This window comes from Salvelinus namaycush, chromosome 41, assembly GCF_016432855.1.
Source record: "Salvelinus namaycush isolate Seneca chromosome 41, SaNama_1.0, whole genome shotgun sequence".
Taxonomy (NCBI): Eukaryota; Metazoa; Chordata; class Actinopteri; order Salmoniformes; family Salmonidae; genus Salvelinus; species Salvelinus namaycush.
This window is the reverse complement of record NC_052347.1, coordinates 6183692-6207116: the sequence shown is the minus strand read 5'-3', so window position 1 is coordinate 6207116 and position 23425 is coordinate 6183692. Positions and strand designations below refer to the sequence as shown.

Genomic DNA, 23425 nt, shown 5'->3' with positions numbered 1-23425 from the left:
CGCGCCCAGGCTCTGTCGCAGCCGGCCGCGACCGTGAGGTCCGTGGGGCGACGCACAATTGGCCTAGCGTCGTCCGGGTTAGGGAGGGTTTGGCTGGTAAGGATATCCTTGTGTCATCGCGCTCTAGCGGCTCCTGTGGCGGGCCGGTTGTAATGCACGCTAACCAGGTCGCCAGGTGCACGGTGTTTCCTCCGACACATTGGTGCGGCTGGCTTCCGGGTTGGATGCGCGCTGTGTTAAGAAGCAGTGCGGCTTGGTTGGGTTGTGTTTCGGAGGACGCATGGCTTTCGACCTTCGTCTCTCCCGAGCCCGTACGGGAGTTGTAGCGATGAGACAAGATAGTAACTACTAACAATTGGATACCACGACATTGGGGAGAAAAGGGGGTAAAAATTCACACACAAAAAAAAGAACAGGGGGAACAAAACGACATGACGACAATAAAGCTGAAGCCGGGAACAGCCTAGGGAACAGACAAATATAGGGGAGGTAATGAAAACAGGTGATTGAGTCCAGGTGAGTCCAATGAATTACTGAAGAGTGTGACGAGGGAAAAAGGTGTGCGTAATGATGGTGGCAGGAGTGCGTAGTGCTGGGCAGCCTGGCGCCAGGGAGGGAAAGCGGGAGCAGGCGTGACATAATAATATGATTCAATTATGTCTCTACATTACTATATATCATTTATAAGTCCAAAAATGGATGTAGCAACTACAGATTGCCCTATTAAGTCTATCAAAAGTGTACGAGTTTGAGCATGTGTCCATTAGGCCTATGGATTTAGTTTTTTATCAGCATGAATTAGATTGAGCAATAAAATCCCCAATTTTATTCCATAGGCTGGGATCCGCACTGTGCAGCTGTTGTAAAAGAGCATTTTTCACTGGCTGTCCACTGGTTTCAAAAACAATGATTGTTAGGCATCTTAAATTCCATTATTGAGTTCAAATACAGATTTGGATTTCTGAACTGCCGTCCACGACAACCACAAGCCGTAAGGCACAAATAGCTAAATGAGAGAGCAGCAGTGTGATTCACATCAATGCGCTACGTAGGTACCAATAATAAGTGATATCCGAATCACCATAGACTACACCACTGCTCTCATCCTGACCTCCAAGCGTTTATTCAAGTTGGATAATCTTTGGATGCCGACAGCAGTCGCATCATTGGAAGACATAGATTGGACTGTAGCCTACAAAAGCCTATTTCTCATATTTGTCCACGATCCATCAAACACATTTGGTGTGTCATCATAGTGGCCTCTGACTTGGGGTCAGACACGCTCAGGTGGAAAAAACTTAAAGTTGCGCCTTTTTACAATGCTGATTTGAATGTCATTAAGAAAACAGAGAAGTGTCACAAATTTTTCCCGCAAACATCCATTTGGAATTTAAAAGTAATCCTTGAAGTAATCATCTAGTTTTTCAAAAGTCTCTGTAGTCTGATTACAATATTTTTGCTGGTAACGTAACTGATATCAGTTACCGTTTTTTTGTAATCCCTTACATCCCCAACCCTGTGTATATGTAGCCTGGCGAAAGTAAACCCTTCACAGGACACAAACTAACTTTGGGTTGTTTATTCTGTCAAAGCTTACATTTCAAATAGGATAATGTAGGAGGGCAATCACCGCAAGTTGAAGTCACCATAAAGTAAAGTTCAGTTTCAATCACGATCAAGTGAAATAAATCTGTTAGTAAAGTGCATACAATAAATACAAAGTGAAATGCATAAACGGTAGTGGCTCTGCTTTCTATTGAAAAACAAGAAAATACAGAGACCACAATGTTCACAGTTAGAATGGACTTCTAACATTTCAGATATCTGGGTACAAGATGACCTTGATCAAAATGACATTGTGCATGAAAAACAAACATACATTTAGTCATAAAACAATATGAATACTTACAAACACACTGTCCACGTGATGCCCAAACCCCACATGGAACAGTAGATCCTCATCTCACCCATAATGCACTGGGGGAAATATCATATCAACATTTAAATTATGATTCAAAAATAAAATACAATACAACACCCTGAAGCTTTACATGAAATAGAATGTCATTCTGATATTTACTCACACTTCAAATAATGTTATCAACGCCACCACGTGGTTCTGAGAGCACTGGTATTCAGCTGGCAAGAAGCTAACATCCTCATGTCAATCTGAAAGTATCAACAGGCTAACATGACCATCTTGCATAAATATTACAAAACTAACACTTATACACTGCAGATGATGCAGAATATGATAGATTCCGGTACAAGAGTAAGATAAAAAAGCAATATTTACCCATCTAAAGTATCGTTGGACCCACGATGGATTTCAACAGCTCTCCAGTGTAATTGCTTGCTCTCACTCTTACACACTGTGCACGCACAATCTTATAACCTCTCTCACACATTATTTAAGGATCTCTTAAAGGGACTGTGCCATCTAGTGGATATAAATGAATACAGCTACATGCTTTTACCACCTGGCTACTTATAGAGAGAAGAGGAGAGGGCCTAGAACCAAGCCCTGGGAGACACCAGTAGTGAGAGTAAGTGGTGCAGACATAGATCCTCTCCATGTCACCTGGTAGGAGCGGCCTGCCAGGTAGGATGCAATCCAAGAGTGTGCAGACCCTGAGACGCCCAGGCCTGAGAGGGTGGAAAGGACGATCTGATGGTTCATGGTGTCAAAGGCAGCAGATAGATCTAGGAGGATGAGAACAGAGGAGAGAGAGTCAGCTTTGGCAGTGCGGAGAGCCTCCGTGACACAGAGGCGAGCAGTCTCGGTTGAGTGATCCGTCTTGAAGCCTTGACTGGCTTGACACTAATTGCTAATTGCCTAGCTGAGGTGAAGAGCATACCTCCCGGTACTAATTGCTGATTGCATAGGAGAGGAGAACCCACTCCCCCTCCAATACAGCCACTGATGACCAAAACAATAACAGTCACAAATTGCCCTGCATTCCTGGTCGATGTATCAACAATCAGCTGCAAGTCATTAAAAAAATATATAACCTTTTTAACTAGGAAAGTCAGTTAAGAACAAATTCTTATTTACAATGACGGCCTAGGAACACTGGGTTAACTACCTTGTTCAGGGGCAGAACGACAGATTTTTACCTTGGCAGCTCGGGGATTTCGATCTAGCAAACTTTTGGTTACTGGCCCAACGCTCTAACCACCCCAGGTAGCCTAGTGGTTGCTGAGCAGTCAGCAGTTCATACACTAAGTAGGCTAAGTAGGCTACCGGAAAGACAGACAGCACTTAAAGTAAATGGCCCTAGCTAGCAAAAATACAGTACTAAACAACAACAGATGAAGACAAAATTATACTTATTACTACTAGCGATATTAGGAGTCAACTAGCTATAGATTGAAGCTACACCACTACATGGCAAAACAAATAATGAACTGCTGAAAACACGACCTAGATTTGATTTTAGTTCAACTTCCACTTAGTCCAACTATCACTCCACTACTACTACAAAATTAAATTAAATTACTAGTAGAACTATATGTAGTTCACCACTTCCCAACACTGTGTGTAAGTGGTACTGGAGAGGGACAGCCAGTCAACCCTGTGTGTAAGTGGTACTGGAGAGGGGCAGCCAGTCAAGACAGTAATTCAGGCTGTGACAGTGATGTAGAGAGTGGTGAGAGCTCAGCAGAGGAGTGGGTGTGCTGTTGTTTTGGATTGAAGTGCCACTTGTTGGGCTGTTGTGTGTTTGCTGTCTGTGTTACTCCTCATTAAAGTGATACAAAACCGGACACTTCCAGTCATTGCACTAACGCTAGTTAGCAATTGCGCTACCACTAGTTAGCAACTCTCTTCAAACTGCATGCAGAGACATACAAATCTGGGGAAGTAGATAAAGGTCTTCATTGCCTCCTGAAGTATCCCTTTAAGACTTCAGTACCTGTGTCCCTATTTCCCCTTTCTTTTAGCTCACTCACAACCTAAAAGCTCTTTTATTATTAGTCATATGTGTTCACAGTTCATGCATTTTGTTTGTCCATCTATTAAGCACCTCTGCATTTGACCATAGGATATTTACTGAGTGTACAAAACATTAGGAATACCTGCTCTTTCCATGACACAGACTGACCAGGTGAATCCAGGTGAAAGCTAGGATGCCTTATTGGTGTCACTTGTTTAATCCACTTCAATCAGTGTAGATGAAGGGGAGGAGACAGGTTAAAGAAGGATTTTTAAGCCTTGAGACAATTGAGACATTGATTATGTACAGTGGCAAGAAAAAGTATGCGAACCCTTTGGAATTATCTGGATTTCTGCATAAATTGGTCATAAAATTAGATCTGATCTTATTCTAAGTCACAATAACAGACAAACACAGTCTGCTTAAACTAATAACACACAAATTATTGTATTTATCTTGTCTATATTGAATACATAATTTAAACATTTACAGTGTAGGTTGGGAAAAGTATGTGAACCCCTAGGCTAATGACTTATCCTAAAGTTAATTGGAGTCAGGAGTCAGCTAACCTGAAGTACAATCATTGAGACGAGATTGGAGATGTTGCTTAGAGCTGCCCTGCCCTATAAAAACACTCACAAAATTGGAGTTTGCTATTCACAAGAAGCATTGCCTAATGTGAACCATGCCTCAAACAAAAGAGATCTCAGAAGACCCAAGATTAAGAAATGTTGACTTGCATAAAGCTGGAAAGGGTTACAAAAGTATCTCTAAAAGCCTTGATGTTCATCGGTTCATGGTAAGACAAATGGTCTATAAATGAAGAAAGTTCAGCACTGTTGCTACTCTCCCTAGGAGTGGCCGTCCTACAAAGATGACTGCAAGAGCACAGCGCAGAATGCTCAATGAGGTTAAGAAGAATCTTAGTGTCAGCTAAAGACTTAAAGAAATCTCTGGAACATGCCAACATCTCTGTTGACGAGTCTACGATACGTAAAACACTAAACAAGAATGGTGTTCATGGGAGGACACCACGGAAGAAGCCACTGCTGTCCCAAAAAAACATTCATGCACGTCTGAAGTTCGCAAAAGAGCATCTGGATGTTCCACAGCGCTACTGGCAAAATATTCTGTGGACAGATGAAACTAAAGTTCAGTTGTTTGGAATGAACACAAAACATTATGTGTGGAGGCACAGCACACCAACATCAAAACCTCATCCCAACTGTAAAGTATGGTGGAGGAGCGTCATGGTTTGGGACTGCTTTGCTGTCTCAGGGCCTTGGACAGCTTGCTATCATCAACAGAAAAATGAATTCCCAAGTTTATCAAGACATTTTGCAGGAGAATGTAAGGCTATCTGTCTGACAATTGAACCTCAGCAGAAGTTGGGTGACGCAACAGGACAACGCCCCAAAACACAGAAGTAAATCAACAACAGAATGGCTTCAACAGAAGGAAATATGCCTTCTGGAGTGGCTCAGTCAGAGTCATGACCTCTACCCGATTGAGATGCTGTGGCATGACCTCAAAAGAGCGGTTCACACCAGACATCCCAAGAATGTTGCTGATCTGAAACAGTTTTGTAAAGAAGAATGGTCCAAAATTCCTCCTGACCGTTGTGCAGGTCTGACAGAAAACTTTGGTTGAGGTTATTGCTGCCAAAGGAGGGTCAACCAGTTATTAAATCCGAGGGTTCACATACTTTTTCCACCCTGCACTGTGAATGTTTATACGGTGTGTTCAATAAAGACATGACAACGTATAATTGTTTGTTATTAGTTTAAGCAGACTGTGTTTGTCTATTGTTGTGACTTAGATGAAGATCAAATAACATTTTATGACCAATTTATGCAGAAATCCAGGTAATTCTAAAGGGTTCACATACTTTTTCTTGCCACTGTATGTGTGCCATTCAGAGGTTGAACGGGCATGACAAAAGTTCCTTTGAACGGGGTATGGTTGTAGGTGCCAGGCGCACCATTTTTAGTGTGTCAAGAACTGCAATGCTACTGGGTTTTTCACGCTCAACAGTTTCCCGTGTGTATCAAAAATGGTCCACCACTCAAAGGACATCCAGCCAACTTGACACAACTGTAGGAATCATTGTAGTCAACATGGGCCAGCGTCCCTGTGGAACGCTTTCGACACCTTGTAGAGTCCATGCCCCGACGAACTGAGGCTGTTTTGACGGCAAAAGGGGGTGCACCTCAATATTAGGAAGGTGTCCCTAATGGTTTGTACAATAAGTATATGTCACTAATGGACTACTGTCCAAGCTGCATGATGCACTTTCCCATGGTCAGATTGGATCACACTCTTCTCAGTGGGTTACAAGAAGTGGGACATGACATCATGCTAGCGTGTGGCCGCCGATCTGTGTCCTGGCTGAGTTAATGAATTCAGTGTGAATACAAACACACTCACACTAACACTCTCTCTATTACACACACTCACACTCACACACACCAACCTGGACTCAGGGGTAGACGTAACATAGTAAATGTAAACCCAGGACACTCCAATTATGATGATATGATATGTTACATTTAATATGGTATGTATTCATTTGTGGATGTCCATCATCCCATTTCGAATGATATGTTATGATTTACAATTTGTATGATATGCAATGCATTGCAATTCGCACAATATGCTACGGATTTGTAAAATGTATGATATGTAATGAATTCCATTCTGTTGTGGCTAACGTTAGCTAGGTGGCTAGGTGGCTATCGCTAACGTTAGCTAGGTGACTAAGGTTAGCTAGGCTAGGGTTTAGGGTAAGGGGTTAAGGTTAGGGTTGGGCCTCCCAAGTGGCACAGCGGTCTAAGGTCTGAGGTGTAACTACAGACCCGGGTTCGATCCCAGGCTGTGTCGCAGCCGGCCGAGACTGGAAGACCCATGAGGCGGCACACAATTGGCCCAGAATCGTCCGGGTTAGGGGAGGGTTTGGCTGGCCGGGATGTCCTTGTACCATCACGCTCTAGCGATGACTGTGTCGGGCCGGGCGCATGCACGCTGACTTCGGTAGCCAGTTATACGTTGTTTCCTCCGACACATGCGGCTGACTTCCGGGTTAAGCGAGCAGTGTGTCAAGAAGCAATGCAGCTTGGCTGGGTTGTGTTTCGAAGGACGCATTGCTCTCGACCTTCGCCTCTCCCGAGTCCATACGGGAGTAGCAGCGATGGGACAAGACTGTAACTACCAATTGGGGAGAAAAAGGGGTAAAAAGTAATAAACTAATAAATTAAGGTTATGGGAAAGGTTAGCTAACATGTTAAGTAGTTGCTAATTAGCTAAAATGCTAATGTTGTCCGTAATGACATTGGAATACGTAACCTTTGGGTTGCTAGACCTTCGCGTTATACGCCTGTCTACCCATCCACCCCGACCAACCACCCTACTTTCGCTTTTCCCTTAATCCCTTAAGTAGACTGCTGTCGTATGTAACCATACCAAATGTAACATATCATACTAATACGTCTAGTCTATGAGACCAGGCTGCACACACACACACCCACACAAATACAGAGTCAGAATAATGTTTTTCACAAGTTTGGTGGTTACAGAACCTCCGTGTCATGGTGTGGGTGGAGGAGCTGGCCAAAAGCTTTAATGGACAAGACTGAACCGGTCTGGGGGTAGTGTGAGGTTCAGGGAGCCGTTATCCAAAGGGAAGAGATGTAGTCGGAGCTTGAAATGTCTGTAGGGAGCTGATAAAATAGTCCAAAACGTAATTTTTATTTTTTATTTTTTATTTACCTTTATTTAACTAGGCAAATCAGTTAAGAATAAATTATTATTTACAATGATGGCCTACCCCGGCCAAACCCTAACCCAGACAACGCTGGGCCAATTGTGAGCCTTAGACTGCTGCGCCACTCGGGAGCCCACACAGTGTATAATAGACATTAAAATGATTCAACTTCAACCTATGACCTATGACATAATATTCTAATATCATGTGCGACAACAAGTGGGTGGATTTGCAGCATGTAATGTATGTATGACTGCCTCCCTTAACTAAATGACCCTCTCCATTGTGTAATGTGAATAGACCAAGCGATTACAGAATGAATGAAAGTGACAGCCAAATGATCCCAACATGTGAGCAGGTACATAAATGACAGTTAATTATGCATGGGTTAAGCGCCAATCAAACAGCATCTGGGTATCGATATCAGTCATCCACTCTCTGTAAAAACAGGCTGTAATAAAGGACAGTTCCCTCTATAACAATCCATTATATAATTTCTCATTTCACTCTTAATACATTATTTAGTCGTTGCCAGAATGCAAATAAACTACTGTATACAATAGGAACGTACAGTACACATTGTACAGTTATTCCCATTTATATGTACATTTCAGGTTGCACTCTGTGGATTATGGTACGGGGTGTCAGAGCGGAGTTATCGATTGCAGTGTTTACACAGCAATAGTCGTATTTGTGTGCAGAGCAGAAGGCTAAAGCTTTCATTGTTGTCTCGTTGTCGCTCCACAGAATGATTCAGTCTAATTATCTGTGTGGGCTGGGAGCGACACCCAGCTTTCCCCTCCTCATTGAGGCATACAATTATTTAATAGCATTTCCCCTCCATTTCAATTCACTAATTGTCATTATTGTTGTTGTGATTGATGTAAAGGGCCTGGCTTTTTTTGCTTGTGTAATGTAACTAGATTGGTTTGGGTTTTGCACTTCATCACCTGATGGCAATTACTGAAGCTAGTGCATGAACTGAAAAGTAATAGAAATGGACAGTTATTCACTACAATGGAGAAGTCCCTTTTGTCGTGTGGACGGTCATTTCAGAAATTATTCTGGGAGAAAATGAGAGAGGCAAAGAGAAATAGAAGCTCTTAGAGCCTTCAAGGTTCAACATGGCTTTCACTATGTACTGCCATCAGAGAGAGAGAGAGAGAGAGAGAGAGAGAGAGAGAGAGAGAGAGAGAGAGAGAGAGAGAGAGAGAGAGAGAGAGAGAGAGAGAGAGAGAGAGAGAGAGAGAGAGAGAGAGAGAGAGAGAGAGAGAGAGAGAGAGAGAGAGAGAGAGAGAGAGAGAGAGAGAGAGAGAGAGAGAGAGAGAGAGAGAGAGAGAGAGAGAGAGAGAGAGAGAGAGAGAGAGAGAGAACGAGAGAACGAGAGAGAGAACGAGAGAACGAGAGAACGAGAGAACGAGAGAACGAGAGAGAGAGAGAGAGAGAGAGAGAGAACATGCATTTTAGCAGAATAATAGTTATGTTGGAGAAAGGACTTACCATCTGTTTGCTTTGGTTTAGAAAAACAACCTTCTTTCACTTGTCTGTATCAGTCTAAGCCAAGTTTTTATTTTTTATTTTACCTTTATTTAACTAGGCAAGTCAGTTAAGAACAAATTCGTATTTTCAATGACGGCCTAGAAACAGTGGGTAACAAAGTAACAATGATGATCATGAAGCTACTGTAAAACAAAAAACTCTATTGGTCCAAATGCTGCTCCAGTTGTTTAATAATCAGTATGTTTTCCCGTAGGATTAACTTATTGCGAATCTATTTGTGTTCTTCCTGTATAAAAAAGGGACCGTATCCTGGTTACCTCTTCCCTGTGGAAATAACAGCTTTGCCATATGCTTTTTATTAAAACAATTACAAATTGCTATGGCAACCCAATCCTGGGCACATAAAGTCTCATGTAGCTTCTGTACTAATTATCTCTACATCAGTCACTTAAGCGACTGTGACATTTCAGGAGTTTGATGTTTTTGCGGTGGCAGGTAGCCTAGTGGTTAGAGCGTTGGGCCAGTAACCAAAAGGTTGTTGGATTGAATCCCCGAGCTGACAATGTCAAAATCTGTCGTTCTGCCCCTGAACAAGGCGGATAACCCACTGTTCCTGTCATTGTAAATAAGAATTTGTTCTTAACTGACTTGCCTAGTAAAATGTTTTTTAAAACGATGTCTTTCTCGACAGGAAATTCTGTATACGGTAACAGTATACAACCTACCTCAATCTAAAGATATCCTCCATCTATACACCTTTCAACAACAGCCGTGCATGGCTCAGTAGGCTGAGTGTTGGCTGGGAGTCGGACTGTGGCTCACCTCAAATGACAGAATTAACTTAACAAGAGATCTGGAGCACTTAGGTCCTCTTCACCACTCTGTGTGAACTAATGATCAATTAGACTTGTGTACTAAGTGTGTATGTAATACTTATCTGACACAACATCTGCAGTATTGTCAATGCAAATGTCAATTTTTTCCTTGTGTTTCATGGAGGATTTCTCCAGATTGCCTCATTAGCTAATGATAATGGGCTGCTTATGTAAAGACTTTCAAACTGTGATCTCAGTGTTTACGCACTACGCATCTAATAATAACGGAGATAATTAGTGTATTGATTGACAGGGTATGATCAGACCATCATCACATGTACAGCGAGAATAGGAAACTCTGGCCATGAAATTCTGTCTTGTCCAACTCAAACCACCCCTGTGTGGAAGAGCAGTGGATGAATAGATACATTATGGAATTGAATTCAGTCAGTGGAATCATTTCCTATGAAACTCTATACAGCAGTGACCCAATGGACTTGATAGTTGGGGACAGGTGACAACGGACAGGCATTGGATTGTGGGAGACATCTGTGATGGGCAATTGTCTCTGCACAATGAGGCGCTGTGCTACAATACAGTCTACTTTGCAACCCTTTTGAAAGGGTGGAACAGAGGGGAGGGAGATGGTCCATATAACAGCTGCCTGCAATCATTTTTTAATGGAGATTAGTTGTTCAACTCACTATGGAGGAATATATCAATCATAAATGTTTACAGCTGTACCAAATACTCAACAGAGTAAGCAGGTAAATAGCAGATAAATAGAGGTACATTTAAATCAAGCAAATCAAATTTGAACAAAAACTTCAAGGAGTATGTTAAATAATCCCCCAGCACCCTCCATCCTCCCATAAAAATAAAGACGTCTATAAAAATAAAAAAACTATAACACCCTTGCCTTTTGTGAACTAACACTCGCGCTTGACCTTTTTCCCCTGCTGGCACTGACCTTGCTGATAGTGTCTGTCCCACCGAGCTATCTGAAGATGAACACACTAAGTCGCTCTGGATAAGAGTGTCTGCTAAATGACTGAAACGTAAATAGAACAATACAACACAAATGATTCATAGCTGAAACGTGACATGGGCATATCAGAAAGGGGTCTAAATGACCGTGCCACCGCACCTGTATTCTTACTGCTGAAAGTACATCTTCCCTTCCGCTCAGCCTGAGTGCCTGCACAGTTCAACTGATGGATGCAGCTCTGAGAGGTGGTTGGTATTTCAGTAGAGTCTGACAGAATCAAAAGGCAGCTACTGAATCAGAAGCTCCAGCCTGTCCTGTGATTGGCTGGCGCGGTCTTTGGTTACATGGGCAGGAGGATGTGTGGATACTGCACATGATGCTCATTTCCTATCCCCATTAGTGTCCCCAGGCGCCTGCTGGGGGGCCCCCTGGGCTGTGGGCCCCCATAGAGGGAACTGGGTCCCCTCTTCTCTCCTATCACATCCACCAGACTTCACAGGCCTAAACTTCAAAGCCTGCTCTGATGTCCATGCAGGCTGCTGTGGGTGGGTTATATGTGCTAGTTAGTTAGTTAGTTAGTTAGTTAGTTAGTTAGTTAGTTAGTTAGTTAGTTAGATCGACTGAGACCGAGACAGGCAGAGCTCTTTTTCAGACAGCTAAAGGATGAAATAGACCTTGAGAGGAGAAAATGAGTGGGAGGAGAGAGAGATTCAGAAAGAAACCTGAAAGCGACTGAATACCTGACGCTATGTTCCACCTTCATAGATGGCTGTATTCAACACAAGCTTGATTGTTAATTACATAGCCTAATTCAGCATCCAGGGGCAAGGACATTCATCCATTTAATGTCTGAATCACACAGTGTACTCGAGGGACAGAAATAATTGGTTGACCACTTATACAGCAATCATTACGCAGACAGAGTTAGGGTACAGTACATCATGTCTCTAATAATCTCTCCTTGTTTTCCACAGACAGCAACTTCCTTCTTGGGAATGCCCAGGGTCGCCAAGGTTACCCCATCGTGTACTGCTCGGACGGCTTCTGCGAGCTGACGGGGTTTGTGCGCACTGAGGTGATGCAGAAAACGTGCACGTGTCGCTTCCTGCACGGGGCGGAGACCAGTGAGAGGGTGAGGCAGCAGGTGGACAAGGCCCTGGAGGGACAGCAGGAGTACCAGGGGGAGGTGTGCTTCTACATGAAGAACGGTGAGCATTCAGTCAACACATGGTGGCCCTCAATACAACATCATCCAACTAGATCTATTTTTTTGAATGTATTTTTAGAACTATGGACAGAGGATGCAACATACACCAAGTTCACTTCTGCACAATATGAAGAGGGAGTAGAGTAAAATACAGTCCTCAACTCCACGTGTCATTATAATTTAACTCAGTGGTATTCAAAGTAGTTTAAATTAAGAGTGCAGATTATTTAAGGGGACAATATACAAGCATTTTGAGAAAGATCATTTGAAAAACACAATTTTATTGAGTAAATGTATTTTGGTTCATTTTCATTTTGATTAGAGATGAAAATGCAATAAATTGAAGGTTATTTGTTGACATGAACATATACATTTACAGATTTTGTAGGTTGTGTCATTAGATTTGGGGTGGGATGGGATGGGATGGTGTCATGAGAAATTATTGGGAAAAGAATGAGTTCCTCAGAAGTTTTGGCGGGACAAAAATTGGGTCCCCGCTGAAAACATTTGAGGACCACTAAATCTTACTTCTTCTATAATGTTGCTTCCACAGGAAATCCATTCTGGTGCCTTCTTGACATCGTGCCGATTAAGAATGAGAAGGGTGAAGTGGTTCTATTCCTTTTCTCCTTCAAGGATGTCACTGAGTCGTACGGAAAAAGCCACCATCACAGCAACAGCAGAGGGGGGGAGGCCACAGGTATTCTACTAACACTGTGGTTTACACCTTATTGAACCGTTTATCATTTAGACTATGATGCTCTCTACGATGATAGCGTAAAAGGAAGGCTTTAAGAAGTGTAATAACCCATTCTCATTATTGTCCTTATGTCATCAGGCATCTCAGAGGACGCACATCAGAGCAGAAAACGCAGCAGTTCCCACTTTTCCCAAGCCAGGGAGAGGGGAAGGACTGTCCTGTACCACCTCACCAACCAGTTCTCCAAGAGGGGCAAGGGGAAACTGCCTAATGTGAGTTCCCATGGACCTCACTGTACTGTACAGTAGAGCGTATTGACTCATTGACAAAAAATGAATTTTTTCTTTAGAGGAAAGGCATAATTTCATTATATTACCAACTGCGTTCTGAAAGATGACGTCATTGGTTTTCATATCACATGTAAAATCACATTCTTACCACATTCAAATGAAAACATATTTGAGCAGAGGTGTTAGGGAGAATATAGAGCAAGGTGACATTTACCTATCCATTTGAGGAAGGTTGAGCTTGGCCCAGATAGAGGAATTGATCAGGCAGCCTTTGAAGCTCCGGTCTGCTGTGTGTGGTCTTTGTAGTGCTGGTATATATAGAGCAACAGAGAGATGCAGTGTGGCCTTTTGCAGATTGGGACATGGGAAAGCTGGGGTATCATCTCACTAATTAAAGGAAAGTACCGGAAGAGAGGTCACAGTATGACACAGCAGTGGACAGATAGAACCAAGGATTTTCAACCTTTTCCCTCTTCCTCTCTTATACAGGTCTTATATGAGGTAGTTGTTACTTAAAGATACGTCAATTGTACCGTTAAATGCTGAGAGACTTATAACTTTAAAAATATCAATGAAATGTATGACAATTCACTCTCTCCAAATCCTACCTTTTACATACTTGGTGGTGATCAGTCAATGTTTTTTAAGATTGTGTAAAAAGTGAGGTTACCATTGACAACAGTATGGGCTATGTGGCATTGCATGCTTTGAAAAACGTTGTAATCTGCGCTTTTCCTGCGACAGATCTGTACACATTCAGTTGTTGTTGTGCATCTAAATCCTCCATCTGCAATTACCAAGTAATTATCTCCCATAATGTACCCAGCTATTATCCCACCAAGGGTTCCCACTTGGAGGTTCTGCTGAGCTATTCAGCAGCACCTCTAGTCATGTTGAAGAACGACAGAGGGGATTTACGTTCAGATCTCATTACCTCAAGGGATCTCCATAGTTCCTCATCCATATTTCATCTCCCTCACACTGAGTCATTTATGGAGGATAAAGTCAGTGGTTCTGCATATGTGTCGAAAAGAACATGTCGATAATTGTCTCTACTGGTCTTTCGTGTATTGTAAAATCAAATGAGCTTCCATTTGGTCCCCAGGCCTGTTAGAGTACCTGCTACTGTTTCTGTAGTTACTACTGCTGTGAGCCTATGGCCACTAATTGCATGATGTTGATTTCTGTCTTGAAAAGATGCCATTCAACCCTTAAGATGTTTCCTGATTTTTGTTTATTTGGGTAATTGCTTGACATTTGACTTCACTGTTAGGCGCTAGTAACACAATCATTTTGCTGCACCCGCTTTACCATCTGCTAAACTGTGTACGCTACCGATAAACTTTGATTTGATTTGACGTCCTTTATTCCTAAAAGGAACATTTACTTCTCCTCTCTTGTGCCACAGAGGAGTTTGGATTGGGGACAAGGGAGTGCAGACACTGATTTTGATGTAGCTAGGGCAATTAGGTGTCAGTGCATTCTTGAGATGTTAGCATAGGTACAAGTGCCACTGTGCCAGTGTGCTGTCTTGGGCTTTGTCTGTGGCCTGGGACCTATGACCTGTGACCCTTGGCCCCTGTCTCCCTGCAGAGTGTATTCCAGAAGCCCTCTCTCCCAGAGTACAAGGTGGCGGCGGTGCAGAAGTCCCGCTTCATCCTGCTCCACTACAGCGTATCCAAGGCCCTGTGGGATTGGCTGATCCTACTGGCCACCTTCTACGTGGCGGTCACCGTGCCCTTCAATGTCTGCTTCGTCAGTCACCAGGACGACACCGACTGGGACTCCCGTAGCACCATTGCCAGTGACATCGCAGTGGAAATGCTCTTCATTCTAGGTAACATACTGTTGTATAACAGTACTGAGAGTGGTTACATAGTACTCCAATGGTAAATGTCATATCACTGCGGTGGCTAAATGAATTGGCACCAGTAGCTAGCTCCTCTGGAATATAGTTGATCAAGAATTGTTCTTTCCTGCTGTGGCAGTGGGTGTTTCCTTGGAAATTGGTCACACTTGACTGTACTTGCTCACCCACCTTCATTACCAACTCATCATGGTGTCTGTGTCACCCCTGGTTACAGCTCAGATTTTGAGCCACAATAAGAGACTTCCTGTCTCCGATGGATGTGTGATCCTAAAACAGCTGTGATGGGGTTCAGACTTTTTTAAGTTGAGGAAATGGTAATTATGTACAGGGACGTTCGTGTACAAAATTATCCTCACATCGTGTGTAATTCTAAACCGTTGGTGTCATGCCATAATTAGCATTTACAGCTCACCTGGAAAAATGCTGGAACGTAGAGCCTATCCACTCACTTTACACACTTGTTGTGTAATTGAGTAAAGCATAAAATATTGTTTTGCTCATGTCCTGTTCCTCCCCAGATATCATCTTGAACTTTAGGACCACCTTCGTGAGTCAGTCGGGTCAGGTGGTGTACGATGCCCGCTCAATCTACCTCCATTACTGTGGCACCTGGTTCTTTATAGACCTCATTGCCGCTCTGCCCTTTGACCTCCTCTACGCCTTCAACATCACAGTGGTGAGTTTGCATGGGTGTCATTGACTGTGCATGTATGGGTGTCATGGGCGTTTGGCTTCGCGTGTGTATGCAGTTCCTTATCCTATCTTGAACAGACAGTGCTTGTTCGATAGCCCTTCCCAGAATAATCGTTTTCCCTCTTAAAATATGTTGTTGGTCCTCTTTATTTCCCCTGAGCATTGAATTGTAACGGATTAGGTCTGCCACCTCAATGCTTTATTGAGCTGCTCCTTCCTTCTCTCTAGTGTCCCTCCCACTATCCACTAGCTGCACTCCCCATCGCTCTCTCTCTGTCTCACGGTTAACATCTCAGCCAATAGCCTTCTCACTTAATCTTACCTGGGCTTCTGAGATGTGATACTGTTCAACTACCCCTTTTCCACCAATCATTTGTTTCTCAAGCTTTCCAAGAGATGTGTTGTTCTTTACGGATGAATGCATCTTTAGCCTCTGGGGGAAGTGCGATATTGGAGTGGTAGGAGGAATGTTTGCTCCCTGCATCTCAGCTAGAGCGTGTCTCTGGAGATATCAGTTCAGTACAGAGGATAAATCGTCTATACTGTATATAATGTCTGACGAGTTTAACCGGACTAGGACTCAACTCTCTAACGTCTTTTGACCTTTACATCTGTCACAATTCAAAGTGTCATCTCTACATGAATCCTTGCATGTAAACATGTCCGTTACCTCCTGTCCAGACCTCTCTGGTCCACCTCCTGAAGACGGTGCGTTTGCTGCGGCTGCTGCGGTTGTTACAGAAGCTGGACCGTTACTCCCAGTACAGTGCTGTGGTCCTGACCCTGCTCATGTCTGTGTTCGCCCTGCTTGCCCACTGGATGGCCTGCGTCTGGTACGTCATTGGCCGCAAGGAGATAGAGAGCAGCGACCCTGTCACCTGGGATATAGGTGAGCGCCTGTTTGTTAGTATTTGTGTGTGAATGGTTGTTTTTTGTGTGTGGTTGTTGGACCACTCTCACACAGTAGACACATCAACAGAACGTTTCCTTTTGTCAAGCTCCTCGGCTTACTATAGGAAGCAGCCATGTGTGACCACTTTTTCCTCTACATGTGTCTGTAACACAGTAACTCGTTTCACTTGCCTGACAGCTAGATGCTATGGCCCCTCTGCACACTCGGTCCCTGGACAAGCCTGAATGCTTCTGAACTGGTCTCTCAGTCCATCTCCCTCCATAACACCCTCCCAGTCAACCTCACAGCAAGTGTAGGTCACAGAGTAATGGACAGAGACTGTTTGGCTGGTCCCCCCTACAGTGACTATCCAATTTAACTCCCAGCAAGAATGCCTCACACTCTATAATATCACCTCTGGATGGAGAGTCAAGCAAAGGATAAAACAACCCAATCTCTTTCACAGGACTCCTATCAGATCCCTGTCATGCATTTTTCTTTTTCTCCTCCTCTCTCTTTGTCTTCCACCCCTCCCTCCCTCCCTCCCTCTCTCGCCCTCTCTCGCCCTCTCTCTTCCTTTTTCCCCCTCTCCCCCTCTCTGTCCACCATGTCCTGCTGTACTCTCCAGGCTGGCTGCAGGAGCTGGGGAAGCGGTTGGAGACCCCGTACGTCAACAGTACGATGGGCGGCCCCTCCATGCCCAGCGCCTATATCGCCTCCCTCTACTTCACCCTGAGCAGCCTCACCAGTGTGGGCTTTGGCAATGTGTGTGCCAACACAGATGCTGAGAAGATCTTCTCCATCTGCATCATGCTCATGGGGGGTAAGTCCATCTGCATCATTCTCATGGGGCTAAGTCCGCCTGCATCATGCTCATGGGGGGTAAGTCCATCTGCATCATGCTCGTGGGGGGTAAGTCCATCTGCATCATGCTCATGGGGGGTAAGTTCATCTGTATCATGCTCATGGGGGGTAAGTCCATCTGCATCATTCTCATGGGGATAAGTTCATCTGTATCATGCTCATGGGGGGTAAGTTCATCTGCATCATGCTCATGGGGGTAAGTCCATCTGCATCATTCTCATGGAAGGTAAGTCCATCTGCATCATGCTCATGGGGGGTAAGTCCATCTGCATCATGCTCATGGGGGTAAGTCCATCTGCATCATGCTCATGGGGGGTAAGTTCATCTGTATCATGCTCATGGGGGGTAAGTCCATCTGTATCATGCTCATGGGGGGTAAGTTCATCTGCATCATGCTCATGGGGGGTAAGTTCATCTGTATCATGCTCATGGGGGGTAAGTCCATCTGTATCATGCTCATGGGGGGTAAGTTCATCTGTATCATGCTCATGGGGGGTAAGTCCATCTCTATCATGCTCATGGGGGGTAAGTTCATTCTGTATCATGCTCATGGGGGGTAAGTCCATCTGCATCATTCTCATGGGGATAAGTTCATCTGTATCATGCTCATGGGGGGTAAATCCATCTGCATCATTCTCATGGGGGTAAGTCCATCTGTATCATGCTCATGGGGGGTAAGTCCATCTGCATCATGCTCATGGGGGGTAAGTCCATCTGCATCATGCTCATGGGGGGTAAGTCCATCTGCATCATTCTCATGGGGGGTAAGTTCATTGGAAGCGAGGCAGTGTTAGTAGACGTCTTGAGACACAAGCTGTCTTATTAAGACTTCTTGAAAACACTTGATGTTTTTAAGACATCTTTAGCAGTATTTTCTTCATTCTTTCAAGACATGTATTAAGATGTCTCGAGATGTCTTCACAAATCTCTTTAAAAAAGTCTTAAGGCATGGTGATGGCTGGGTATGACTCTCTTCTGCATATGTCTGTGCTTTGGGCACAAATGAGTAATCTTGTGATACTCCTTGACCCCCATGTTCCCTGTTCCTCGTCCGACCTGCAGCCCTGATGCATGCAGTGGTCTTCGGTAACGTGACGGCCATCATCCAGCGCATGTACTCTCGGCGCTCGCTCTACCACACGCGTATGAAGGACATCAAGGACTTTATCCGTGTGCACCGTCTGCCCCAGCTGCTGAAACAGAGGATGCTGGAGTACTTCCAGACCACCTGGTCTGTCAACAACGGCATCAATGCCAACGAGGTGGGTCACATGACACATATGTATTTAACAATGGTGGTAACAAACTCTGGCCAATGATTACAACAATCCAATGCTTTCAAATCCCTGATGAGGAGTGGGCAAGTGCACATTTTAGGATAAGGATGGAACATTGGGAAGCAGCCATTAGGGTAGACAAACATACTGTACTGACAGACTGGTCTTTATCTATTTTCCGATGTAAATAAATAGCATTTCAGAGAGAGTACACCTTACGTTGGGAGTAGTTAGTTAATTTTCAAAAGTAATCTTTTGTATCACTGCCAAGGTCTTTCGATCAGATGGTACAGTGTGGGTGTGTATTGTCACATTCAGACATAAATGGCCTCGTGGTCTAGTCGTGTCTCCGTGTGGGATGGAGGATTCTAAATCAGACATGTCATTTTACATCTAGGTCATCTCCACCTTTATTTCCCAATCTTCTCTCAGTCTCTGCCCAATGAGGTTAGATTGGTTCTTTTAGAAAGTTGTCTTTTGTTCACAGTGATGGGTTTAGACCTAGTATTGGCTAAAAGTGCTCCCTATTGTTGGAACAACCTACAAAATTCCGTTCATCTTGATTCGGCAGTTTGGGATTGCAGTTGTCTCGATTGATTCTAGAGTATTATTTGTTGAAATTGTGGTGTTGAGGTGTGGTTCTTTTTTCTTCTTCTTGTTTTATTTGTAATGCACATTTTTCTTCCTGTTTGTGAGAAAGTGTTTGTACTTAGGACACCATTGGGAATGAGGCCATGGTCTCATTTGGGCTACCCTGAATAAATACAAGTTAATAAAACATTTTAGACTACGGAGATAGGATTAAAAATGTTGGTACTCATTTACACCCTCTCATCATCAGCTTCATAATTTATTCTCTGCTGAAGACGCGACAACAGACGCTACGAAGGATCCCGAGAACTTGCAAATGTATTACACCTCTTAGCTGGTGCTACTGCCAGGCTAGCCCGAGTGAAACAGACCTACAGTGCACATTATACGTAGAGATTTGAGTCATCTAAGAAGGCTTCCATGAAAACAACTACTGTACATTGAAGTGTGTAGCCACTCGCCAAAATACAGCTTGAGTCCAACACAAAATACAAGTTATTGTATACTCACTGAGAATTGTGCGTGTTTCAACAATACATAGAATACATGTTTGTGAATAACTGTTGATTGGCTGTCCACACAGTGTTCAAAGGCTTGAACTTGGTTTATACGGTCTAGCATCTCGTATGACAAGAGCATCCCTTTAGCCTTGATCCTCGGACACCACTGTTCCTCTCTGGTACCTCTGTAATCTGATACAAAACCATTGCATTGTGGGTGTTGAAGTCCTCCTTCTCTCCTCCTGTCAGCTGCTGCATGACTTCCCAGACGAACTGCGTGCGGACATCGCCATGCACCTGAACAAGGACATCCTGCAGCTGCCAGTGTTTGAGCGAGCCAGTAGGGGTTGTCTGCGCTCCCTCTCTTTGCACATTAAGACCTCGTTCTGTGCCCCGGGAGAGTACCTCATCCGCCAGGGGGACGCGTTGCAGGCCAACTACTTTGTCTGCTCTGGGTCTCTAGAGGTGCTGAAGGACGGCATGGTCCTTGCTATCCTGGGTACGTCTTAGGCAACTCACTTCCCTGTTCTGGAGTACACTTTATTTTTATACCTTCCTTTTTCTGTCTCTCGTGTCGGCGTTCCGTCTTTGTTATCAACTCATTGGCAGCGTCTGAAATGGAATCTTATTCCCTTTATAGTGGAATACTTTTGGCCAGAAAAGCAGTGCACTATATGGGGAATAGGACGCTAGTTTTCTTTATCCCTCAATTGTTATCTCAGCAATATGGATGTTGTCATTATTGTGTATGAGAGAAGAATCAAATCAACTCAGATTATTAATTGGGTAATCTGTCTCTAGGCAAAGGTGATCTGATTGGGGCAGACCTGACAGCGCAAGACAAGGTGATCAAGACCAATGCGGACGTGAAGGCTCTGACCTACTGTGACCTGCAGCACATCAGTGTCCGTGCCCTGAGGGAGGTCCTGGGCCTCTACCCAGAGTACGGCAGTCGCTTCAGCTCTGATATCCACCACAACCTCACCTACAACCTGAGAGAGGGCAGCGAGGCAGAGGTGAGAACCACACATGCTCACTCAATCACTCACTCAAACTTTACTCTGTGTGGCCTGTGTAAACTGTAATGGAATTGTGACTCATTCTGACTCACTGTCCAGGGGCTGACAAGGTTCTCACGGTCCCCTCGGCTCTCTCAGGTAAATGTGTGACTCTTTATTACTGTACTACAGATGGTGATTACTATGACCTACAGCCACAGCCAACATATCTACAAAGTCACAGCTTCACATGATCAATCCAGAGCTCAGAACAATCCAGAGCTCAGAACATTTGTAGTCATAGCCAGAATATTTTACGCTAAATGTCCCAGTAAAATATTTACACCTTGAGATGTGAATAGGCTTTGTGACTCATCATTCCATTTTTCAAAGTGTTTGAATATTTGGTCTGGGACAGAGACATTTAAAGGATTGAAGTTGATATGAGGGTTCTGGTCCCTGACCTGTTGCCCTTGCTTCTTAGGTGAACATATAACTTGATAAAAGGCTGAACGCAATGTTCTGGTCTAGCCCATTCCCAGAAAGAACTTCACTCTGAAAGATGCATGATTGCAACTCTCACGGCCCCATTTTGCCACCTTTATTGAGAGCTTAACAAAGGGCTGTCATTCGTGTGTCTCTGTGTCTCTGTATCTCTGTGAGGCTGATTTTGTACTCTGTTTTTTTCTTGTATTTGAGTGGGTGTTGGAGGAGGCATATGCCGTGTGTGTGTGCGAGCGTGCGAGCGTGTGCGTGCACATGCATGTGTGTTTCTATGACATGTGAGTGTCCACGTGTTAATGTTTCTACATTGTGCGTGGGAGTTAATTGATTCTCTCAAAATTAATTTACCAAAATGTGAAAATTGTCTGGTAGCAATAAACGTAATTTTTTTTTTAAAAAACGGACAGAAAAAATGTCACTCTGAGGAATAACAATTGTAAGCCACGATGAGGTCATAACAGCTAAATAATCTGACTCCTACTGAAACTGCCAAGAAGGCAGTTCACCTCAGTGCACCTAATTTCCTGTGTTTGCCACTAAGAGAAAGGAACAGCACTGACTCACAGCAGAACAGCTATTAGAAGGAAATTATACACAATCTCTTGTTACCGAAGTAGATGAGGATGGAGTGGGAGTGGCCCAGAGGGGGGCTGGACCCTGAGAATTTAGCATTTTTTAAACACCTGAAATACCTAATTATATTCTACACATTCCAGAGGGTGTTATTCTGACTGTTGTAAATCACAAATCTCAATATACTGCACCAACATGGCTAGGATATTACATCCTAGTATTTTTCTATATCTAAGCGTACCTCTTGACCGGTCTGTTGGTTATTTTTTTTACTTCTTGTGGCTGCAGGGGCAGTATTGAGTAGCTTGGATGAAAAGGTGCCCAGAGGTGCCCAGAGTAAACTGCCTGCTCCCCAGTCCCAGTTGCTAATATATGCATAGTATTATTAGTTTTGGATAGAAAACACTCAGAAGTTTCTAAAACTGTTTGAATGATGTCTGTGAGTATAACAGAACTCATATGGCAGACAAAAACCTGAGAAAAAAATCCAACCAGAAAGTGGGAAATCTGAGGTTTGTAGGTTTTCAACTCATCGCCTATCGAATACACAGTGGGATATGGGTCAGTTTGCACTTCCTACGGCTTCTACTAGATGTCAACAGTCTGTAGAACCTTGTCTGATGCTTCTACTGTGAGGTGGGGCCGAAGGAGACGGGAATGAGTAAGGTCTACCATGACCTGACCATGCTCTGACCATGCACATTCACATGAGAGGGAGCTCTGTTCCATCGCACTTCTGAAGACAATGGAATTCTCCGGTTGGAACTTTATTGAAGATTTATGTTAAAAACATCCTAAAGATTGATTCAAAACATCGTTTGACATGTTTCTACTGACTGTTATGGAACTTTTTGACATTTCGTCTGCTTTTAGTGAACGCGCTTCCTGACTTTGGATTTGTTTACCAAACACGCTGTAAGATGTATTTTTCATCAAAGTTTATGATGAGTATTTCTGTTATTTGATGTGGCTCTCTGCAATTTCTCCGGATATTTTGGAGGCATTTCTGAACATGGCGCCAATGTAAACTGAGGTTTTTGGATATAAATATGAACTTTATCGAACAAAATATATATGTATTGTGTAACATGAAGTCCTATGAGTGTCATCTGATGAAGATCATCAAAGGTTGGTGATTCATTTTATCTCTATTTCTGCTTTTTGTGACTCCTGTCTTTGGCTGGAAAAATGACTGTTTTTCTGTGATTTTGCGGTGACCTAACATAATCGTTTGTGGTGCTTTCGCTGTAAAGCCTTTTTGAAATCGGACACTGTGGTGGGATTAACAAGAAGTGTATCTTTAAAATGGTGTGAAATACTTGTATGCTTGAGGAATTGTAATTATGAGATTTCTGTTGTTTGAATTTGGCGCCCTGCACTTTCACTGGCTGTGGTCATATCGATCCCGTTAACGGGATTGCAGCCCTAAGAAGTTTTAAAGAAACAAAATATGCTTCTCTGCATCTCT

At 43.6% G+C, this 23425-nt stretch overlaps 1 protein-coding gene across 1 annotated transcript in view; it reads left to right on the top strand.

Annotated features, from left to right (window-relative positions):
* Positions 1-23425, top strand: part of LOC120033965 (potassium voltage-gated channel subfamily H member 4-like) — a 28422-nt gene that overhangs the window by 1542 nt on the left and 3455 nt on the right. The window contains exons 2-12 of the mRNA XM_038980364.1: positions 11973-12206; positions 12759-12905; positions 13053-13177; positions 14789-15032; positions 15584-15741; positions 16440-16647; positions 17279-17473; positions 18577-18776; positions 20132-20381; positions 20684-20898; positions 21001-21039. Of these exons, the coding sequence (XP_038836292.1) occupies positions 11973-12206; positions 12759-12905; positions 13053-13177; positions 14789-15032; positions 15584-15741; positions 16440-16647; positions 17279-17473; positions 18577-18776; positions 20132-20381; positions 20684-20898; positions 21001-21039 (2015 nt within the window). The remainder of the gene's footprint in view (positions 1-11972; positions 12207-12758; positions 12906-13052; positions 13178-14788; positions 15033-15583; positions 15742-16439; positions 16648-17278; positions 17474-18576; positions 18777-20131; positions 20382-20683; positions 20899-21000; positions 21040-23425) is intronic.